This window comes from Lonchura striata, chromosome 10, assembly GCF_050655825.1.
Source record: "Lonchura striata isolate lonStrDom1 chromosome 10, ASM5065582v1, whole genome shotgun sequence".
Taxonomy (NCBI): Eukaryota; Metazoa; Chordata; class Aves; order Passeriformes; family Estrildidae; genus Lonchura; species Lonchura striata.
In genome coordinates this window covers 14869326-14889256 of record NC_140712.1, presented here as the reverse complement: position 1 = coordinate 14889256, position 19931 = coordinate 14869326, and the positions used below count along the sequence as shown (strand labels likewise).

At 39.4% G+C, this 19931-nt stretch overlaps 2 protein-coding genes across 9 annotated transcripts in view; both read right to left on the bottom strand.

Annotated features, from left to right (window-relative positions):
- Positions 1 to 237: 237 nt before the first annotated feature.
- On the bottom strand, positions 238 to 4616 carry LOC110474261 (ubiquitin carboxyl-terminal hydrolase 50). Its single transcript, XM_021537541.4, has 6 exons — positions 4283 to 4616; positions 3758 to 3953; positions 2943 to 3140; positions 2330 to 2472; positions 1128 to 1260; positions 238 to 552 (listed from the first exon to the last, which is right to left on the bottom strand). The coding sequence occupies exons 1-6, from the start codon at positions 4468 to 4470 to the stop codon at positions 388 to 390; spliced, it is 1023 nt and encodes a 340-aa protein (XP_021393216.2). The 5' UTR covers positions 4471 to 4616; the 3' UTR covers positions 238 to 387.
- A 3061-nt stretch (positions 4617 to 7677) lies between these two features.
- Positions 7678 to 19931, bottom strand: part of LOC110474258 (transient receptor potential cation channel subfamily M member 7) — a 52299-nt gene continuing 40045 nt past the window's right edge. For 3 of the 8 annotated variants that reach the window (XM_085588784.1, XM_085588780.1, XM_085588781.1), the window contains exons 26-40: positions 18777 to 19915; positions 17113 to 17189; positions 16190 to 16249; positions 15083 to 15185; positions 14665 to 14735; positions 14155 to 14192; positions 13187 to 13212; positions 12787 to 12837; positions 12633 to 12698; positions 11728 to 12011; positions 11317 to 11399; positions 10761 to 10966; positions 9695 to 9746; positions 9498 to 9604; positions 7678 to 9215 (exon numbers count right to left, since the gene is read on the bottom strand). In XM_085588784.1, the coding sequence (XP_085444910.1) occupies positions 9085 to 9215; positions 9498 to 9604; positions 9695 to 9746; positions 10761 to 10966; positions 11317 to 11399; positions 11728 to 12011; positions 12633 to 12698; positions 12787 to 12837; positions 13187 to 13212; positions 14155 to 14192; positions 14665 to 14735; positions 15083 to 15185; positions 16190 to 16249; positions 17113 to 17189; positions 18777 to 19915 (2494 nt within the window). In that variant the 3' untranslated portion in view covers positions 7678 to 9084. The remainder of the gene's footprint in view (positions 9216 to 9497; positions 9605 to 9694; positions 9747 to 10760; positions 10967 to 11316; positions 11400 to 11727; positions 12012 to 12632; positions 12699 to 12786; positions 12838 to 13186; positions 13213 to 14154; positions 14193 to 14664; positions 14736 to 15082; positions 15186 to 16189; positions 16250 to 17112; positions 17190 to 18776; positions 19916 to 19931) is intronic. The other 5 variants (XM_085588782.1, XM_085588785.1, XM_085588786.1 and 2 more) reach the window with 5 other exon arrangements.

Here is a 19931-nt window from a genome sequence, read left to right as displayed (position 1 = left end):
CAGTCTGGTCTGGTTGTGTGCTTTCATTTTGGTATTCTTCTGTTAGTTCCTGAAAGGCAGCTTAGAACAACCTTCTATACTTAACCAACAGAAAACCCAGAATTTCCAGGTAAGTGCATCTGTGTGTTCAACATACATGTTGTTTTGAGGGGTGCAAGAAGCTTGTTATGGAAAACAACCATCCCCAGCCCTTGTGCAGTGGAGCAGATGCACATTCCTTCATGTCTTGGAGGCTGGAAATGACCTTTCTAGGAATCACTTCCTGAGACAACAGCTGATCAGTGGTACACATGCTCTATTTTATTGATAAAACAGGAGTTGGCTAATGCTGCTGGTGAATTCTAGGTGCTGCCCTACTCAGTGTTCATTTTCAAGAATAACAGGGTGTCAGTAGCCTTGGGAGATGTAGAAGAGGAGGTAAGCTGTGTCAGCCTGCACTGCAGAGTCTGGGATCTTGGTGACCTGGGCATCATCAAAGCTGTACCAGTGTTTGGTGATTGAGTGCTTGCAGAAGGCCGTGTAGTGGCCATAATCCAGATCTCCAGCATGGTTCTGTAACAAACAACACAGTCTGTTAAAAGCAGACTCCTGTTCTGTCTCCTTACAGGCAAAGCTAGGAACTGGCAATTGTTTTTTGTGTGCACTTGGAAAAGATGGCACAGAGGGTTCTAGCCCCTTTTGGCCTAAGGCAGGGAATGTTAATTCAAATAAATCTTTCAAACAGAGTAAATGGATGATGATCATGCTTATTTATTTTGCAATTCCATTTGCAACCCAACTGTTAGCCCTGATGCAGGTCACTATATGATGGCCCCACTTGTTGTGAGCCATGTCCTTATTTAAAAACAGGATTCATGCAGAATCAGCCTGCAAATTTACTCTGAAGAAGCATTATGTGCCAGGAGTGCATTCTTTTAAAATTGGGATGCTGGGGAAGAAGGAGAAATAATGTCTCTGTCCTTCAGTTACATACTGTTACTGGATTATGTCCATGGCTGGTAGAAAAAAGTGTACAACACAACATACATTAAATTATAAATCATTATATGTGAAGTCCAAACCAACACGGGTTTCACCTGCTCCATGAGGCAGGGCCTTCCCAATAAAGCAGGAAGGGCAAAGCTTACCACTACAGCACACAAGCTGTACTCTGTGTTGTTGTGACACGATGTGGAGATGTAGGGAGAGAGATCCAGATGACTGAATGGATAGCAGACAGTGGTTGAGAGTTTCCTTCTGTGCTTGTCCTGCCAGGCAAACCTGAAATGAATTTTTGAATTATTTTAAATGACCCTCAGCTTCTGTTTGTGTTGTGGTCATTGGTTAGCTGACTTTCCTAGGAGGAGGGAAAACCAACAACTGACTACCCAGCATTTGAAAGAAGGATCTCTGTTAATGTTGTGTATTGCAGTACACCGACAGAAAATGCACTAAACCCACATGACATGTCCAGCAAGAAAAGCAAAGATCTTGCTTCCTGATCCTTCAGTCAAAGCCTGAAGTCATATCTTTGCATCACTATGTGTCCTAAACATTATGGACTGGACTGCAGTGCCAGCATCAGCTCTTCTCTCATGCCAGATTTCATCCCTGTTCCCTCTGTAACTTTGAGTACATCACTGCACTTTTAAACATTTACAGTGCGGCCAAGAGCTGCAGCTGGGGACCACATGTCCTTTGAGAATGTTCAGAAAAGCAGATGCTGAATGGAAAAATCAAATAAGAACTCAAATAACAGTTCTGGAAAGCTAAATCATCCCAGAGTAGTTTTGTTTATAGGTGGAAAGTTATTCAGAAAAAAAAAAATTCTTTAGAATAAATTCAGCATCTGGCTATGTGTGGTTAGTGAAATCTGCTAACCCAGTTGCTCCTTTGCTGATGGACTACTCTTCTTAGGCCTGATTTAGTAAAGGGATAAATAAAACCAGAGTGCCTCAACTGCAGTACCAGCAAGTAAAACACTGTGTCAGTCCTGGTTTTGGAACCCAAGCCACAGGAACTGATTCACAAGGATCATACAGAGACTGAATGAGCCACTGCACTGGGCTGTAATCAGTCACTGCTTGGTGGAGTTCTCCTCCCTTTGGAGAGCAGAGCCCAAATTTGTTGGGCTGCAGGATACAGACAGAACACCATACATGAAATTCAGGAATGCAACTTGCATGTTTGACAGCTGTATTTCTGTAAATGCCCTTTTAGCTTTCAGGTATCTAAAGTACTAAACCAACTTATTTGCAGTGATTTTTTTCCTTTCAGTCAAACATAAGTGACTGTCCTTCATGACTCACATTACCCAGGAACTGGCTGTTTTGCCCCACTTAGACTGTACCTCTTTAGATGAAAAATGATGATCTGTGGTGCCTTGGTTATGGAGGCTTTTACTGTTGCATCTTGGTTGCTTCCACACCGGTAACAGTGGATTTGGTTGTTCCGAGTCAGTGTGTCTGGCTGAAAAAAGCATTCCAGGCAGTCCTGTCAGAGATAAAAAAAACAAATATCACTTGATTGAACAGATCTCCCTCCACCCCTGAAGGCGCTAAGCAACGTAAGAGATTAATTTGCTCCTCCTAACTGAAGTATGATGCAGCAAGGCTGACACTACAAATTCACAAGACGAAGCAGCCAACATTGGCTTCCATTCTCCCCACCAAGGCGGGAAATACTTGGATGACTGGAAGAAACCTTCATAGCTGCTATTAAGTGATCTTAATATCCCTCGTCCCCTGGCAACTTGTGAGCATTGCTCCTGTAACCTTACCAGACTTCATGGTTCTGAGACCAGTAAAGACACCCCACTTCTCTAGGGACCAGATCCAAGACTATCTACTAGTGCCCAGGAGACCAAAGTAACTAAACCCCTGCATTTTTCCAATAACACCTATTAGTGTAAGCCTCTACTCCCAGATGAAGCAGAAACCAGCAGAATGTGCTGGCTCTTGTACCTGCAGAGAGCACACTCTGGTGGAAGGGATGGGCAGGGAGAGGACGGTGAAGCTCTCGGGTCTGTCACTGAGGGCTTTGCACGTCAGACACCTGATCCCATAACTGAGCTGTCCCTCAAACAAGTGTGTTATAATAGATGTGCCACTGCTACTCCTTGTGCTTGCTCCCGCAGCAGGGCTCTGTCTTTCTTGGCTTGGCTATACAGAAGGAAAAAAATAAACAAAATGTAGATAAACAATTGTCTTCAGAAGTGCCTTCACTGGGTTTTAGTAAGTGCTGCCCACTCCCTGGGTTGATCAGTTGTTAGTCTTGCCACAGAACTTGGCTTTAAAATGCTGTTACTTTACTTGATGGTTCATACATGCAGAGTAAGATTGATTCTTTTTCTTAGAGAAAAGTAACAAAAATACAACAATTCAGACATTTGATAGCACTAGTTGCTTGAAAAGCTTTTTTATCAGTGGCTCTGGAGGGGAGAAAGACATTGGGGGCATGGCAGACGTGAAGTTTTCAGGCAGATGAGAAAGTGGAAGAACACTAACTGGAAGGAGCAAGGAGAGGGAGAGGTTAGGACAGTGAAGCTACATCAGCATTGTCATTTAGATGGGGGCTGCAATTTGATGGAGCATTAGACAAGAAGCAAATTAATATTTGGGTGTCCACATGTATGAAATAAAGGTAGAAAAGGAAAGTTATTAGTGGCCCCATCACAGAATTCAGAAGAGGGTGATAGGCAATTATTATATGGAATGCTAAGTCATGAAATTATGAGGAAACAGCTGTAGTTCCTGAAACACCACAGCTGGGCTCTCACCTCCTTGAAAGCCTCGTGGAGGTCATCCAGCACACAGATGAGGAACTCCTGTGCATCATGCTGAGTCCTCCTGCTAAAAGCTGGGTACCGCTTCCCAAAGATACGATGAAAAGCCTCAGGGGAGACATAGTCAAACTTTCCAAGCCACATGTCAGACACCAAACAGCCAAAGGCAGTTGCAGACTCTCCAATCTCCCTTGGAAAAAAGGGGAGAGTTTCAGGTGATGCATGAAAAAAAAGTGTCTGCCATCAAGTGGGAGTACAGTAAAGAAATTTAGAAAACAATCTTCATCAAGACAGCAGTAACGAGTATTTCCATCAAGATGGGAAGAAAAGTATCATGCAGAAGGACCAGCAAGGAAACAAGCTGGGCTCTCAAAGGAGAAAGAAACCAGCTGATGGCCAATCTGACTGGAACTGCCTGAGGGAAGCCAGCAGGTGCCTTGGACATTTTCATGGCAACATGTATTCTTTGGTAGGAAAATATTGCCAAGCAGAAAGCCCTTTGTGAAGAAACCAACTCACTCGTGCAGGGCTGCGTTCCACTTCCCTGAGAGGAAATACTGCACGAGCGGGGTCAGGCTGCAGAGGCACTGCAGCACCGCGTTCATGTAGCACGTGTTCTCCAGGTTCTGCAGCCCCGTCAGGCCTGGGTGCAGGCTGCTCATATCCTCCAGCTGTTCCTTGAAGGAATACTTCCATTTCCATGCCATCCTTCCACCTACTACGAAAAAAATCCACAACAGTGGAAATCTAAAATGCTGCAGTTTCTTATTTAAAGATTACATTCACATTTATTTTCACCGGGTTTATAGGTGTGAAGACTCTTCGTCTTTCCCACTAAGCTCTTCCTAATATGGTAAGATATTATGAGGTATTATTTAAACGCCTGAAGTTTTAGAGTTATTCCTAAAATTCCATTCAGTCTTTTACTCCATACAGAGTTATTCAAAAACTACAACCACTTGTGAATAGCCATCTTTAGGGCAAAATGCTTAAGAGGGCATATTACATTGTATTTCATTTCCTCAGGTACAGTACTCACCTATTTTCTAAAACCATACATTACAGTTCAGATGCTATTATAAACAGGTTGTTCAGATTTTTGCTATAAAATTTTACTTCATTCATGTTAGGAAAATTTTAGTAGGTTTGTTTTCTGGCTGCATAAGTCTGTCCTGGACCAAAGTATCCCCATCCCCAGTCAGACAGTTGAGATGCTGAACACAGACCCTACACCACCCACCAATGTTGCTTTTTGGAGGCTGATGTTCTATTCTGAGGCAGGGCAGAGAATTCTAAAACCACAGCAATCTCCGTAGAGCAAAGACGAGCAGTACCCCGTGTGTTCAGTCCCGTGTTCCATCCTGCCACCCCAGCTTCCCCTGTCCTGCCCCTTGTGATGTCACCTGGTAACACTGGCCAGGGAACACAGACCTGGCCAGACCTGCCTCCAACTCCTTCCATGCACCAGCCAGAACAGGAAGCTTTGGGAAGAGAGGGGCACGCACCCCACTCCACTGAGCAGGGAGCTTTGGCCCCACACACCTTTATCCATGTTTGCTCACTTGGATTAGGATTTATTATTGCCATGCTCTGCTGGAAGGGCAGTGATGACCGAGGGTGTTGACCATAAAAGGATGGAGCTACCTCAAAACATCATACTGAATTAGTTTCTTGGTGTTCTGAAGATTTTCCTGAGGGAAAGAAAAAAGGTATGGCAGATGGCTTTTAATTAGCTATGTTAATGCAGTTCATCTCTAAATTCCATATGCCACTGAAGAGCAGCAGTTTTTCCCTATTTAACAGACAACTTGGAAAGTAGCAAGTACCCAGACGAGAGCAATGAAGTGATGTAAAAAACCTCCTAATCATCTTACTTGTTAAACTTCAAGCAAAGGATGTCTCTGGCACTCCCGGGACAGCTGTCACTGATATTGACCCCTCAAAATCTGGTTTTGTTCTGTAAATGGAACTGGATATGTTTATTTCCCACTGAATCAAGACTTTGACTTACTATTTTGATGTAACATGATACACAAATTCACATGGGTGCTACCAACTGCAAGCTCTGGGGCTGAGAATTAACTTCCCATTACTCTTACCACAAAGTAGATTATTGCAAGGAAAAGTGTTAATCGAGAAATGAAACATTAAAACATAATTACTTTTTTCAGAGGCCTTGTTACATATTAAAAAGTCCTATTTTTTCCCAACTGGTCTTTTAGGAACATTTAATATGAACTGTTACTACCAAGTCTCCAGCTGTAGTCTTTTTCCCTCTCCAAATTCCTGCAGTGTTAAGAGTTATGGCATTAAGTGAGATGCAACCTCAAAGATTTAACATGTAGGAAATCACTGTCAGGCTTAAAAACCAAACCCCTCCTTTTCCAAATCACAAGGCTGCTGAGCAGCAGCTAAAAACCAGCTCCCCAGGAGCCAGTTGTATATATTTTGCCACAATGCATTTGGGACTGGTTTTCTCTGAAATGTTTCACCACCTAAATACTACAAGAAAGCGGTCAACAATTACTTCGGTGGATTAATTAAAAGTCCAAATTATGTAGTTTAATTATTTCCCTATATGACAAATACTGTTTTAAATACCATCTTAGTAGGAAATTGAAGCATTTCAGATTTTGACTAAAAAATAATTAGAGAGGGTTTGAATTATATTCCTATTTAAAAGCTAGGTTCTAAGAAGATATGCCAATACTTTAGTTCTTGAATAGTTATCAGAAGTTCCAGTTGCATCACTTTCCTCCTTTTTGGTAATGTAAAGTAAATTTAAAAGCTAAAGGATCACAACTCCTCCCTATTTATAGAGCATTTCAAGACTGATGAGGTTTCAGCAGAGTAGTGACACTTGCTGTTCTCAAACAAATTGAATTTCATGGAATAGTTTTCCTGTTCCTTACTGCCCAACGTCAGCAGGATGTGGCACTGTCCAAACAAGAGTCAGGCTTCTTTTTCAAGCCAACTTGTTTTTGTCCTTTGCCACCACACTTCCCATTCCTTCCCTAAAGGGTATTTAACACGGATGATTTTTCTTCCCCTGCAAGTATGAAGCAGACCACTTCTGAAACTTGCACATTTCTCCCCCCTCAGTTTAGACATGCACTTCTCATGTAATTCAAGCTGTAAGTCACACAGAGTAAGCTACTGCTTATGCTAGGCAGATGTACAGAAATATGAACAGTGGTAACCACTCCAAATCTTACAGGCATTTCCCAACCACATTCTTCCCTTTTGGTCTTGAAAAAGTTCAGAGCCTGAGTCACTGCAAAACTGAGCAAGAACACTCCCCTTGATCACTCACACCCATCACAAGGTGGTCACATCTGTTTATTTTGCTAAGAAATGAGTCACAAGCAGAACTGCCGAGCAGTAGCACAGCTAAAAAATAACTGCCTAGTTAAGTATTTGTCAAGAAACAAAGTTCCCCAGCTTTAACTTACAATTTTCTCAGAATGTTTTTCTTCTTTCATACCCTGTAATTTGGTCACATTTTCAATACACTAGAGACTCCTCTAGAAATCTCTCAATTTGCAGAGCCAGTCACACTTACAGACTCAGTGCTGCTGTTACTTGGCATTAGAAAGGTGCAGGTATATCTCAAATACCTGCCCATTCCCTCCCAGCAACAGGAGGTGATGCAGTCAGGCATCTCTAAGAAGCAGCTCCTAATTAAATATTGTGAAGAGCTATTTTTGACTCGTTTACTCATTAATCCCCTCACATGTGTTTAGCAACTATGACAGTTTTCACTTTTTTACCTCCCTAGTTTCTGGTGTTGGCCAAAACTGTGATACCTCAAAGCTAACAGCTACTCTGATCCAGCATGGCAAACTCTACTTTTCCGCATAAAGAGTTACTTAAATGCACCAAAATAACCTTTCAGATTGAGACAAGAGCAGAAGTCTGTAAACAAGAATAAATTTATTTTAGATTCTTTAAAGATTTAATGATATACAAAATGTATACAGTATTATATCCTTATAACATTTTACCTTTCCCCATCAAACATAAAACACCATTTAAACAACTATTGTGTTCGTGCCTTAGGTCTGTATCTATAAGATACACTACTGAATAAAAAATTTATAGAGCTATATACTGCCCTTTTAATTAAAAATTACAAATTAGTACCTATGTAACAAAAAAAAAATCGCAGCATGAAACTTCAGTTGGACAACAGGTTCTTTTCTTGCTGAATGCTCAACAATATTTGGGACAGTTAAATTACATTTTATTGGCATGAAGGTGCATTGCAATCTCCCGTACTTTACACAATACTAATCCAACCCTAGTCTCTCTTAAGTAAGTACCACAAATAACATAACATTAAAGATGTTTCCTACACGAATTTAAATACATTTACAAGTTCTGTGTACATTCGGTTTTGATATACTGGTTTAGGAGATCTTTGGAAGGCAGAACTTCTGAAGCAGTCACTACATACGTACAAGGGAAAGCACTTCCAACTCGTGTTCTTACAAGGCAACTTATTTGGACCAGCACAAACTAATTCTTCTATTAAATATGATTATACCAGTCTATCATGGCTTTGTTACTATTTGACAATGACTTGATAAAATTGAAATGTGTAAAACAAGGAATTTCATTATGCACAATTCAGGCTCTATTTCACAAAAATAAAAACAACCAAGCCCAGTTTTACAGTCATGAAGCTGAAAGAATCCTGATTCAGGAGACCCTCTCTCTCTTTTGGAACAGATCAAGTTCCTACCTTCAACTTCAGTCTATTGGCATCCTATGTACACCTCATCTGGCTCTGTCCTCTTCAAAAGGCTAGATTAAAAGACACCTGGTGAGAAAATATTAGTGGAACACTTCTGAAAACACTCTAAGAATACTCTGGCATTACAGAGGTAGGTGCTTTCTCCTGGTTTTGCTCATTGACAGTAAGACAAATGCCAAAAAGACAAATGCTTTACCTTAAAACATCAACTACCAAAATCCTTTTGGTGGAAGGCATATTTCCCACCACAGGACTACAGGAAGAAAATCCTCCACTAAACCAAAATAAAATAAAAATAAAACTTTCTGCTTAAAAAGCCCCTTTAAAAACACATCTTAAATACTTGTCATTATTCCACCTTTAGAATGATCAGCTGCCATGCTGCTCTGTATATGGTTTTCACAAGTCGTAAAATCATTCGATTATGGACCAGCCAAAATTCCACTTATAAGACAGTAATCCTTGTTTTGACAAGTCTTTCTTTTCATTATTATGAGGAAAAGGTAAGTGACAACTTTGTGAGGTTCCACGAAGTTTGAACAAAGCCACTGAGTTGGTCACATCATCAGAGCATCAGACGAATCGAATTGGCCGGATCAGAATCTTTGGTGCAGCTTCCAGGCTGAATTGTCAATTCAGGGGCATCATCCTGAGGAAATATCATCTTGTCAGGTGTGTAGTCATTCCTCTTCAGATCTGTACAAACAGAACAAAGTCATAATGATTACTATTTATTGAGCTAGTAGAATCAATGGGGCATAAACATCTAGCAAAGAATTGGATATGCAAATGCACTTATAAAGATTAATTCCAGGATAAGCACTGTCAAAACAGGGATGTTTTTATCAGAGCTGCAATCAGCAGCCCAAAGTCAAATTACAAAATTGCACTTTCACAGCATGCCTTGACTATTTCATTAGGTATCATACAACATCTCATGACATCAGTGGCTCAGAAGAAGGGTCCTGGAGCTCTTACCAGGAAGTTTCAGTTTCCTGCAGCAGGAATTACAGTGGTGCTTTGCTCTGAAGTTTTTTATTGCATCCTCTCCCAGATTGGCCGGGCCGAACACCATATCGTATGACCTTAGAAACAAAGTGCACATAAACATTGCTTGGATGTGTTCTCTTTCCAGTGAAAATTTCATAATACTTTAGGTCTTCCTTTACCCTTACCTTTTTTCCCCGGCTTTTATCACAGAGGGATCTGTCAAATTTTCACCAACACCTTCGGACAGCACATGAAGAAAAAGTTAAATCTCATACACTTCTGATTACATAAATATATTAATATTAAAAAGCCTTGGAATCCTTAGCTATGACTTCTCAGCTTTTCCAAGAATAAAACCAGAAAAAAACCCACAACAAACACAACCCAAAGTACACCTGATTCTCTACCCTTAGAAAATTGCTCCTAAGCAAGCACTTTGTACTTCTCAGATTTCTTCCATCTATTTTTTGCATTTCCTAGCTTGAGTTTTCACCCATGAGAAAAATCTCCTATACAGTTCTCACTGCCAGAATATCTGGCACAAGAGTTCAGGATAAAACCAGCTTACCACATTGGCACTACACAAATGTGCCAAAAATAGCATTTTTAATGCCACATTTCATTAGGAAAAGATGTATATATTTATATTGTCAGTTGCTGTAAGATTTAATACCATATTAGAACTAACAGCTGGTGAAGGGTCTGGAGCACAGGTCCTGTGAGGACCAGATGAGAGAGCTGGGGGTGTTTCTCCTGGGGAAGAGGAGGCTCAGGAGAGACCTCATCCCTGTCTAGAACTACTGGCAAGGACACTGCAGACAGGTGGGGGTTGGTCCCCAGGAGTAGGACAAAAAAATGGCCTGAAGTTGCACATGGGGAAGTTTAGGTTGGATATGAGGCAAAATACATTCACTGAAAAGGTTGCCAAGCACTGGAGCAGCTGCCCAGGGAAGTGGTGCAGTCACCATCCCTGCAGGGATTTAAAAGCTGTTTAGGGGCATCCCCTGGGCACATGGAGTGTGTTGGATTTGGCAGTGCTGGGTAAAGTTGGACTCAGTGATCTTAGAGGTCCTTCCCAATCTTTACCATATGATTAAATAACAAAATCACATACCCTAACTAACTAGAAGAAGAAGCGCTAAATAATGCTTGTTGTTTATTACAAATGTACAAATTCTTAACAAAATGCTATCAAAAGAAAAACCCACATAGACCTTGGCCCCAATCCAAGTTTCAAAGTCAGGGCACTACCTTGCAGATCTAATACCAACAGTTCTCCTCTTGTATACTCATATGTCCAGTGGCTGAAAGCCAGCATAACCTCCTCCAGCATGTTAGTCGGAATTATTTCATCACCATTATTGTTATTATATTTTCTAAACTCTCCAGTCATGCACTCTTCGACTGCAAACCACTGGCCAGCAGAGTGGCAATATAACAGGAAAACTTCCAAGAACCTAGTAAAAAAATACACTTAATTAATATAATGATAATTAAAACAGAGATCTATAATTACTATTACATTTTTATTTGATTTACTAACAATTTAAATATTTTTAAACTATTATACAAAGCCATTATCACACTAGATTAGAATCAGTGCAGAAAATACCAGTGGAAAATACTGCCAAGGACAATTCTGCTTGCCACATTCACAGCAATATACCAAGACATATCCTCATATGAATATATGCCTCATATGAATATATACACGAGTATCTCAATATATTTGATGCATCTGTTAATAACCTGCAGGCATTCCCCTAAGCCAAAAGCATGCAGTATAATGGAGTTTAAATACACTCACCTTGGAGAGTATGGGATGGATTTGGGCTTCATCTGGTTGAATGCAAAGGTGAGTTTCTGTGCTGCTCTCTGCTGCTGAATTTCCTGTGAGTCAAACCCACACCTCATTAGCTGCTTATCAGAACAGCGAACAGCAGAGAGCTAAGCAGGCAGTGGGAACAGTGTCTATTCCCCCAAGACAGGGTAACAGATGACTTGCTTTTTAAATTATATCTATATTTTAAGAATTTGAGCTCTTTGTTTAAATAAGCCATCCTGGAGCAGAGTTTTTAACCCTTTTGCTCATACAGAACCCCAGACTAACTTTTTTTCCTATTCTAGTAAGTATATCCTAGTTTACACGTGGGAAAATAATTCCTGTTTAACATATAATGCCTGTCCATGTTTAATAATTGACAAAGATAGAACTTACTCTCAAGCACAAATGCAACACAGTGTCCTCCTTATAAATGCTTGACCAAGTATTCACAACTTCGGGAAGAAAGGACTTGATGATATAAAGATGTCCTGATTTCAGGATATCATATTCTGACCACGTGCATACAACTTTGAGAGCTCGGCGTAAACCTCCTCCCATCTCCTCTTTACTTAAAAATTCAATTTTAGCACAGAGCCCCAGCTGTGACCAGGAGGACATGCTGTTGTTCAGGATGCTGGGAGAACTTTCTTCAAGGCGATACACAGTGACTGGTTCACCTGCAGAGCAGCACAAGAGCAATCACCCAACTGAATTTTCCAAGTTTGAAATAAAAAGCACTGAAGACACACCATTTCTTACAACAACATGCAGTTTTAACTTATTACAAACATCTTGAATTAACAAAAAATTTAAACTGCCCAGTGGGATGACGCCTCTGCAGCTTGTTTCACAGAGCTGCGAAATTTTTCCTCCTATTTAGACCTATTAATGACACTGTTCAAACAGCACTAAGAACACTGAATAAATGTTTGTTTACAGTTTAAACAAGTGAAGACAACTTAAAGGAGACCTTCCAGAATAGTTTGTTATAAAACTGTTAGTACAATACTACCATCACTGTAACACCATTTCTAAGGACAACTATAATTACATCTACATTTCATAATCAAGTGAGTTGCCCTAGAAAAGGTGTCATACTCACATATATTTCTGAGTGTTCTAAGACAGACTTCTTTTAGTTCATTAAGACTTCAGTTTCACACTTGCTGTGAGAAACTGTGAACTTTGCCTTGATCCTTCTATATTAGAAGGATCAAACCAAATTAGAATCCATATAAGGTTTGCTTTTCTTCCCCTAAAGGCAACAGAGAAGCAGCAACAAGAAATACAATGCTTACCTCTTGGAGGCACAGGAGTGAATGGAATGCTCTGTGATAATCTCATCAGGTTATTTCTTTCTACAGCTAGAGGAAAATTACAGCATTTGTTGAAGTTTAAGGATCTTATAAATGTCAATTAAAAAATAAGCATTAGTTCATAAGAGGGACTGACCTGAGTAATAGTAATTGATATCCATGATGGGCTTGAAAGGAGAAGCAATACCTGAAAAGAGATTAAGGAGAAAAAAGAAGAAAAAAAGAGCTACTCTAAGCTACTAATTTATGTACTAAAATACCACACACTAAGATCCACTGCCAAATACTACAGTTTGAAAAGGATCTGCTGTGAAGATAATTAAATATTGCACTTAAGTCTTTAGTACCTCAGGGAAAAAAAAATGTAGAGCTTAATGATTAGTTGTTTATTTAAAAGATTTTTTAAATATTTTTAAAAATCACAGTGTTGTGTGTCTAGTAAATTCCAAATTGTCATCAATTAAGTTCCTATACAAGACCCAAACAGTTGGTTACATATAAAAATCTCTCACCTCCAGAGCAGAAAGAAAACTTACCATTTAATGCATCTTCTTCTGATGGCCTGTCAAATGCCACAAAAACAACAGTCACCTTCAAAACTTACTGTTATTCCCTGATTTTGACACATCATCCTAGGTCACCTTGTTAACCTCACAGTACCACTTTTATCCTGTTATCCTATTTTTCAAGGGCAGTACAGGTTTCTTAATTACAAAATACTAATGGAAAGCTGTTAAGTAATCTCATGTTTTTAGAGCTACGCTTTAAATACCTCCAAGTCATGCACAACATTATGTAAAGTTTGCATCACAAGAGCTCGTTCCCACAGAGGTGCTTTAATTAAAACTTGTTCACAACAGCTTAGCCTTCTGTTATCAGATAAATAAGGTAATGGCTTTAACAGTTAGCTCAGGGGTAATTGCTAACAAGAGCAATGTCTGCATAATTTCAGAGGTGGTTACAGTTTGAAAGGCTGGGCAAAGACCTTTACCACTATGTGCCAACACATTTTCATGTTTTGCCCTCCAACGTGTGACACCATTAATCTAAACAGAACTGTAAAAGCACGGTGAGAGCTCAACCTGACCCACCATGAGCACCCACCCCAGTCCTGGCTGCGTCCCAGGAGGAGTGACCACAGGCTGAGGGGTGATTCTGCAAGAGACCCCAGCTGGAGCACTGTGGCCATCTCTGGGCCCCCAAGGTAAGAAGGACCTGCTGGAGAGAACCCAGGAGGCCACAAAGATACTCAGAGGGCTGGAACCCCTCTGCTCCAGAGACAGGCTGGAGCCTTTCAACCCAAACCATTCTATGACAATTCCATGATTCTAGTGAATACATTTACTTATTTATTAGAAGAAAAAAAAAAATCAAACTTCATGTTTTTGGGGTTTTTTTCCTCATTAAATGCAACTAATACAACTATAGCCAAAGGCAACCAAAAAGAAAAACCGATCAAAATACAGAGCAATAAGCTTGCTCCATTAATAGAAAGCTTACTTACATTTGACTGCTATTTGAAGGTCTGCCTTGTAGCCAATCCTTTAAAACAAAGGAGATGGAAAACAAAGAGGGCTTCAGTTTTGTAAGGAAAGCACAGTTTATTCAGTTGGAGGTGGGGTGGTAACGTGCTTTAAGCTCTTGGAGTACAGTCTGTTTATTGGAAATAAACCAGGCTGTACTGAACTGCAGTTGAATGGAGAGTCTCAAATACCACTGAGAAATGGTAACTACAATTAAAAGAATAAATAAGGGTCTATATTCACTACTGTTTATGGATTATAAAAGTCATTATTTTCCTTAAAGAATTTTGATTTTATTTCTACAAACAGAAAACAGCACAGATTTTCATAGTGAGAACATACACAACTTCTTCCCTTAGTGAAAACGGGTCTCCTGTTGCCTCCTAGAACAAGCAAGTCCACAAATCAGTATTACTCTTTATCTGTTTATTCTCCTTTATTTGTTCAGCTTCTACTTCTGCTCAAGAATGTCACAAAAGGTTGATACAAACCGTCAGCAAGGCTGCTTTAGAGTCGACTGGCTGCATGTCTTCACTCGATGCTCTTCTGCTCTTGCTGTACACTACAAATGAAGGAGATTTGTAACTGGACAAAGAATGGCAGCTGTCACTGTCACCTGTTTCCTAATAGTGAACAAACAGACAGCTTAACATAGCTCTCATGAAACAAGCCTGACCCACAACTTTAAAAGAAGTTTGCAGTCCTAACCAGATCACTTCACTTTTTACAACTCTGGCTGTCTGTGGCAAATCCAATGTAACAAAACTGACCTGGCATGGCTAAAAGAACCACAAGATTCAAGTACTACAAAACATGAAAATAATCCAAGATTATTTAACCATTTGTGTTTCCTTTTCATCTTCTTAGGATACCAACTAGCAAGGCAAGTTAGAGACAACATTAGGGCACCTGAACAGAGCCCAGACTCACGCTGCCCTGAGTGGGCTGTCAGAGGGTCAGTGAACCCACCACAAGAACTGGATTGTTGTAGATCACTGTCAGTTTGAAGAGCCTACAAAAAAAAAAAAAATTACATTTACCATCAGTTATCATTACCATTATTGCTTTCAACTACTACTCTTGGAACACAATCTGCCCAGTTTTCATTTTAGGACTGGCCAGGACTCTTCAAAATTTCTGGATGTACTTCAAATACCTCACTGCATTGAAATGTACAGGTTGAGTACATTAACTTAATTGTGCATGCACAATTAAAATGCTCTTCTCACAGTAGCCACCAGCTGTATCATTTTCATGCAAACATTAAGACTCCTGACCCACACCAAGAGTTCCTTGCAAGGGACTGTTACAAGAGGATTACACTGGATCCCACAAGCACCATGTTCAGCTCATCTGTTTCATGCCTTTGTTGGCTATCAGTTTTTATATAAGAATGTGGGTCTGGCAGAAACTAAATTTCAATTTGCATCCACTTAAAATAGCAATAAAATGTAGTAAACTCCTGTCATGTAAAAATCTATGGGTTGGTTATGACAGCAATTTCCATATGGACATACTCCTTCAAAGCAATTACACATTGTTGGAATATGTACTGAGCTGGTCAACTTTTGACAACAAAATATTTCTTTTGTAAAAAAGGAGAAAGGTGGTTTCATCTCAAACTAGGACTATGTGTAGAGTGGAATAGGGCTTACTTATTAACTCCAGTGGTTACCTGAATAAAATGCAAAAATTCATTGTGACCTGCTTTTGATTCCTAAAATTGTTACAGTTAACACCCTTTTTCACCCTTCCCTCTTACAGAATACACCCCAGACACATAAACATACCCAGGCCTGTGTGTGTGTCCAAAATGTCTATCTGATGTGTGGCTGTGTGCATAAAAACCTATTTCTTTACATCCCTAAACACTAGAATGTTTTAGACCTAGGTCAAGGAGACAGCCAGTTTACAGATAATGAGATAAGAATAGAGACCCAGGTCTTTACTGAAAAGAATACTTTTAGTAACTTTTGAAAATAACATTCCTAATAAATGAAAACTTTCTTTACTTACTTGAAGTCTGGTTGTCTCTATACCCTCCAATATAGCTTTTTTGAAGTCTTCCTGCTGCTCCTATCAAAGAAACAAAGTAAATTGCTGACAATAACACCAAAAAAACTGTGTCAAAAACACATACAAAAATATTTTTGGTCACACATTATACTCATCAAAAGTTTCAGAACATGCAACTCAGCAGAACAGAAGCATTGCAAATGGTCATAATGCAATTCTGAGGTGTATTCACCCCTGAATGCATGATAACTGCAAACAGTAATTTGAATGTGCTAATTCAACAGCTACATGGAAAAAACTAGTATTCATATACATAAATACATACACTCGCATATACACACATTATAATATTTGGAACGCAGGTTTATGATTAATCACTTTTTAATTTTACTAATTTTTATTATTCTCTAAGGAAATTTCTTTAAGGAAATTGAAATTATTCATTTTACTTTATGACAAGTTTATTAAAAAGCTTTTTCTTCTTGGAAGCATAATGAACAAATTTTGTCACTTTTGAAAATGATATATACTGTCATCTTGCTCTATAAATTATAATGCAAATTACCCTCGTCTTCCTAAAGGCTGATCATGAAATTTATAAGTGTAAAATATTTAGTTTAACACTGATTATGGGATACTTAATTTTATCTCGATTCACAGTTGTAGTCATCTTAGCTTTCATAACCTCAGAGCTTGTTTATTTCATTAGTATCTTATTATGAAGCAACAGGACTTGATGGCAGTTAAGGTTACGTGAGTTTTCACCGGATTTTTTAATTATGAAACAAATGCAAATTGCAGTCTACAATGAATGTGTATGTTTGTTTATTATATTTGGTCTTAGACTTTTTCCAAACTGTGAGGTTAGAGTTTAAAAGAAAATGATCCCCATTAACATATTTGACAAAGGCCTTCATGCTCACCTCAATATCAGCACTTCTTTCCCTCATTTTGCTGGCTGCCTCTTTGAACCGCTGTAGGTCCATGCTGTCTCTGTGACCTTTGACACAGTGAATTCAAAAAGAGTATTCAAAATCAAAGGCAACCTCCAATGCTCTGACCATGCCAATAGTCTGCATCACCATAGCAAAGGGTTACAAACCTCCTAAGGGTCTGTGTGCCTGTTTGCACTAGGAAAGACATCACAAACATGCTAAAGTGAAGATCAGTGTAACAATATCAAACTATTGTCTTTCCCGCACTGAGGTGTGGAGCACCACGATTCAAAAAGTAAATCTAATATTTTAAATTTTTACTCAAGTGTATGCTCCTCACAGGAAAGGAACAAGGCCTGGACTACAGTACTTTTATGTATGCTTGACAAATGAAGGGAAAGTAGACAGTTTCCTGGAGGTAGCTTTTACAATATACCCTTCATCCTCCCAGTTGCCAGAAATACTTTCCAGAATGTTCCCAATCATGTGGCTTTATAATGAATGAAAACCTACTTGGCTTCACAATTGAAACCTGCATGGAATCACAAGTGGTGTAAACTGTGGACAGTAAGAATGAAGGGTATGTTCTAAATGCTAGAGATGTCAGAGAACCATATACAAAAAAAATCTGGCTTCAGTAAATAAGTATAGTTAGTATTCAAAGTTATTAGTGGTGAAGTACATTTAAAGATTAGATAAGAGTTGTACAATCACTGTCCATAATTTTTCTTTAGCCTTGCTTTCTTTTTTCAACCATGAGGCACTTATACATTAATAGCTAACATAGGTAACTTCTTAGAACTCCAAGTTTCACAGCAGTAAGGATAAACTCTTCTCTAGAGATTTAAATTTATACAACCTCAGCAAATCTCTGGAAAACACTGAGATATCCCTAAACAACTATAGCAAGACAACACCTCTGCAGGCAACCCGACAATTCCAGATTACAATCTTCTACTAAACACGAAGCATACTTAAAGCATTATCGACTTTACTGGGATCAGTTAGTAAACCCACACCTGTGTTTTGCAATGAATCTGCCACTGTTTTATCATTCAAATACGTAGGTAACTAACCAAAACCATCCACCTTTTTACTGTTAAGCAGAATTTGAGGGGAGGCAAAATGTTGTATTGAATTAAAGGACTTTGGAAGCTTCCAAAATGAGAGCCCCAACACAAGTTAGCCTAGGCAACAGTGGAAGATCCCAGCTGTAACAGTGTTTAGAGATATAGTATAGGAGGAACCCTCAGCTTGACACAGATACCATGAAGATATTTGTCCAGGACTCCATCAGCCTGAGTAGTGTTCTGTAATTACGTCAAGAAATAGACAATATTTTTGATTTATGCAATCAGAAAGTAGGAGCTTTATAATGAGCCACAAAAGGTTTGTCTACAGTGCCCATACCAAGTTGTACAGTTGCTAATTGCCCAAAACTGCTATACTCAACAACTGCATAATGTTTTTCAGAAAAATATTGTCTATGTGACAGAATTATGGAGAAATTATCATTTCAGTTAAAAAAACATTCAAGCAACAAAGGGAAATTAGAGATGTTAAATGCAAAAAAAGCAGAGCAAAATGGTAGAATAAAGTCACCTGCAACCGGAATACACCCAAAATACCATACAATTCTTGATAAGTCAAACCTTGTGGCTTAGATTTGGTCCACAGTTTATGAAGTAGTCCCATAAGGATGTTAGAACATAAATCTCGGGTTTGCAGTTCCATTGCATGGACATGCTGACTTTTGGAAAGTTCATCTTTAACACTCAATTTTCCATGCGAGCCGCCACAGTTGAGTGTTGACATCAAGTTGCCCGTTGACAAAGAGAACTTCGTTTGGGGCTTGTTCTTCACTAACTTGAGAGGGGACTGGTGAGCACATTTGTCAACTCTGCAGCTGTAGTTATCATTAGTGTCACTCTCATCATGAATAAAACCACAATTAACGTATCCTCCATTTTCAACACAAGGTTGGGTGAAAGCAAGGCAAGCAGAGCCAGAAGCAAGAGGATAAGAGCAGCTAATAATGACTTCAGGACATTCAGAATCTACTTTGTTATACTTACCCACAAATGCACCAAATTCTACATTATTATCTCCTTCTGTAGCCTTAGAGAAAACAGTCTCTTCGTGCTTTGCTGAAGAATCCAGCTGACTTTTGCAACTGGGTCGAGATGGAGTGCTAACAAAAAACTTTGTTGTTGAGGATGTTACATGTGGCATGCTGTTGGATGAGTTGCCTAATTTTTTACTTTTACTAGTGGATTTTGAGATCTCTGCAGCATGTATTCGTTGGCGAAGTTCTGGAGGGGAAACAGCATTTGAAAATAAGGCACTGCCTGAGGAACCTGCCTCTTGGAAGTTTTTTTCTTCTCTTCGAGGAACCAGAGCCAACTCCTGACCAATTGTCCTATGCTGGACTTCTTTGTCATCACGGAGAGAAATGTTACAGAGCAAAGGGCTGTTACTCTCAAGGCCTCCTTGTGGAAAAGAACCAAAGACATTTCCAATGCTGTGCTTTTTCCACACAGATGATCTGAGAGAGCCATCTTCAATGAGATTTTGTGCCAAATGTTTTGAAATGCTCAACTCCCGGGTGATTTCATTATGAACCTTGCTGGCTTCTGAAGCTTTCTGCGCAGTCAGTGTTTTCAGAGTATCCACAGTTAGAGCAGACAGATCCTGGAGGTGGCCAATCTGTGAATCTAAAGACTGTAATGACCTTTTAATGTAGTTGACACGATCACCAACTTCCTTTATCTGAATGCACATTTGCTCCACCCTAAGAAAAATCAAAT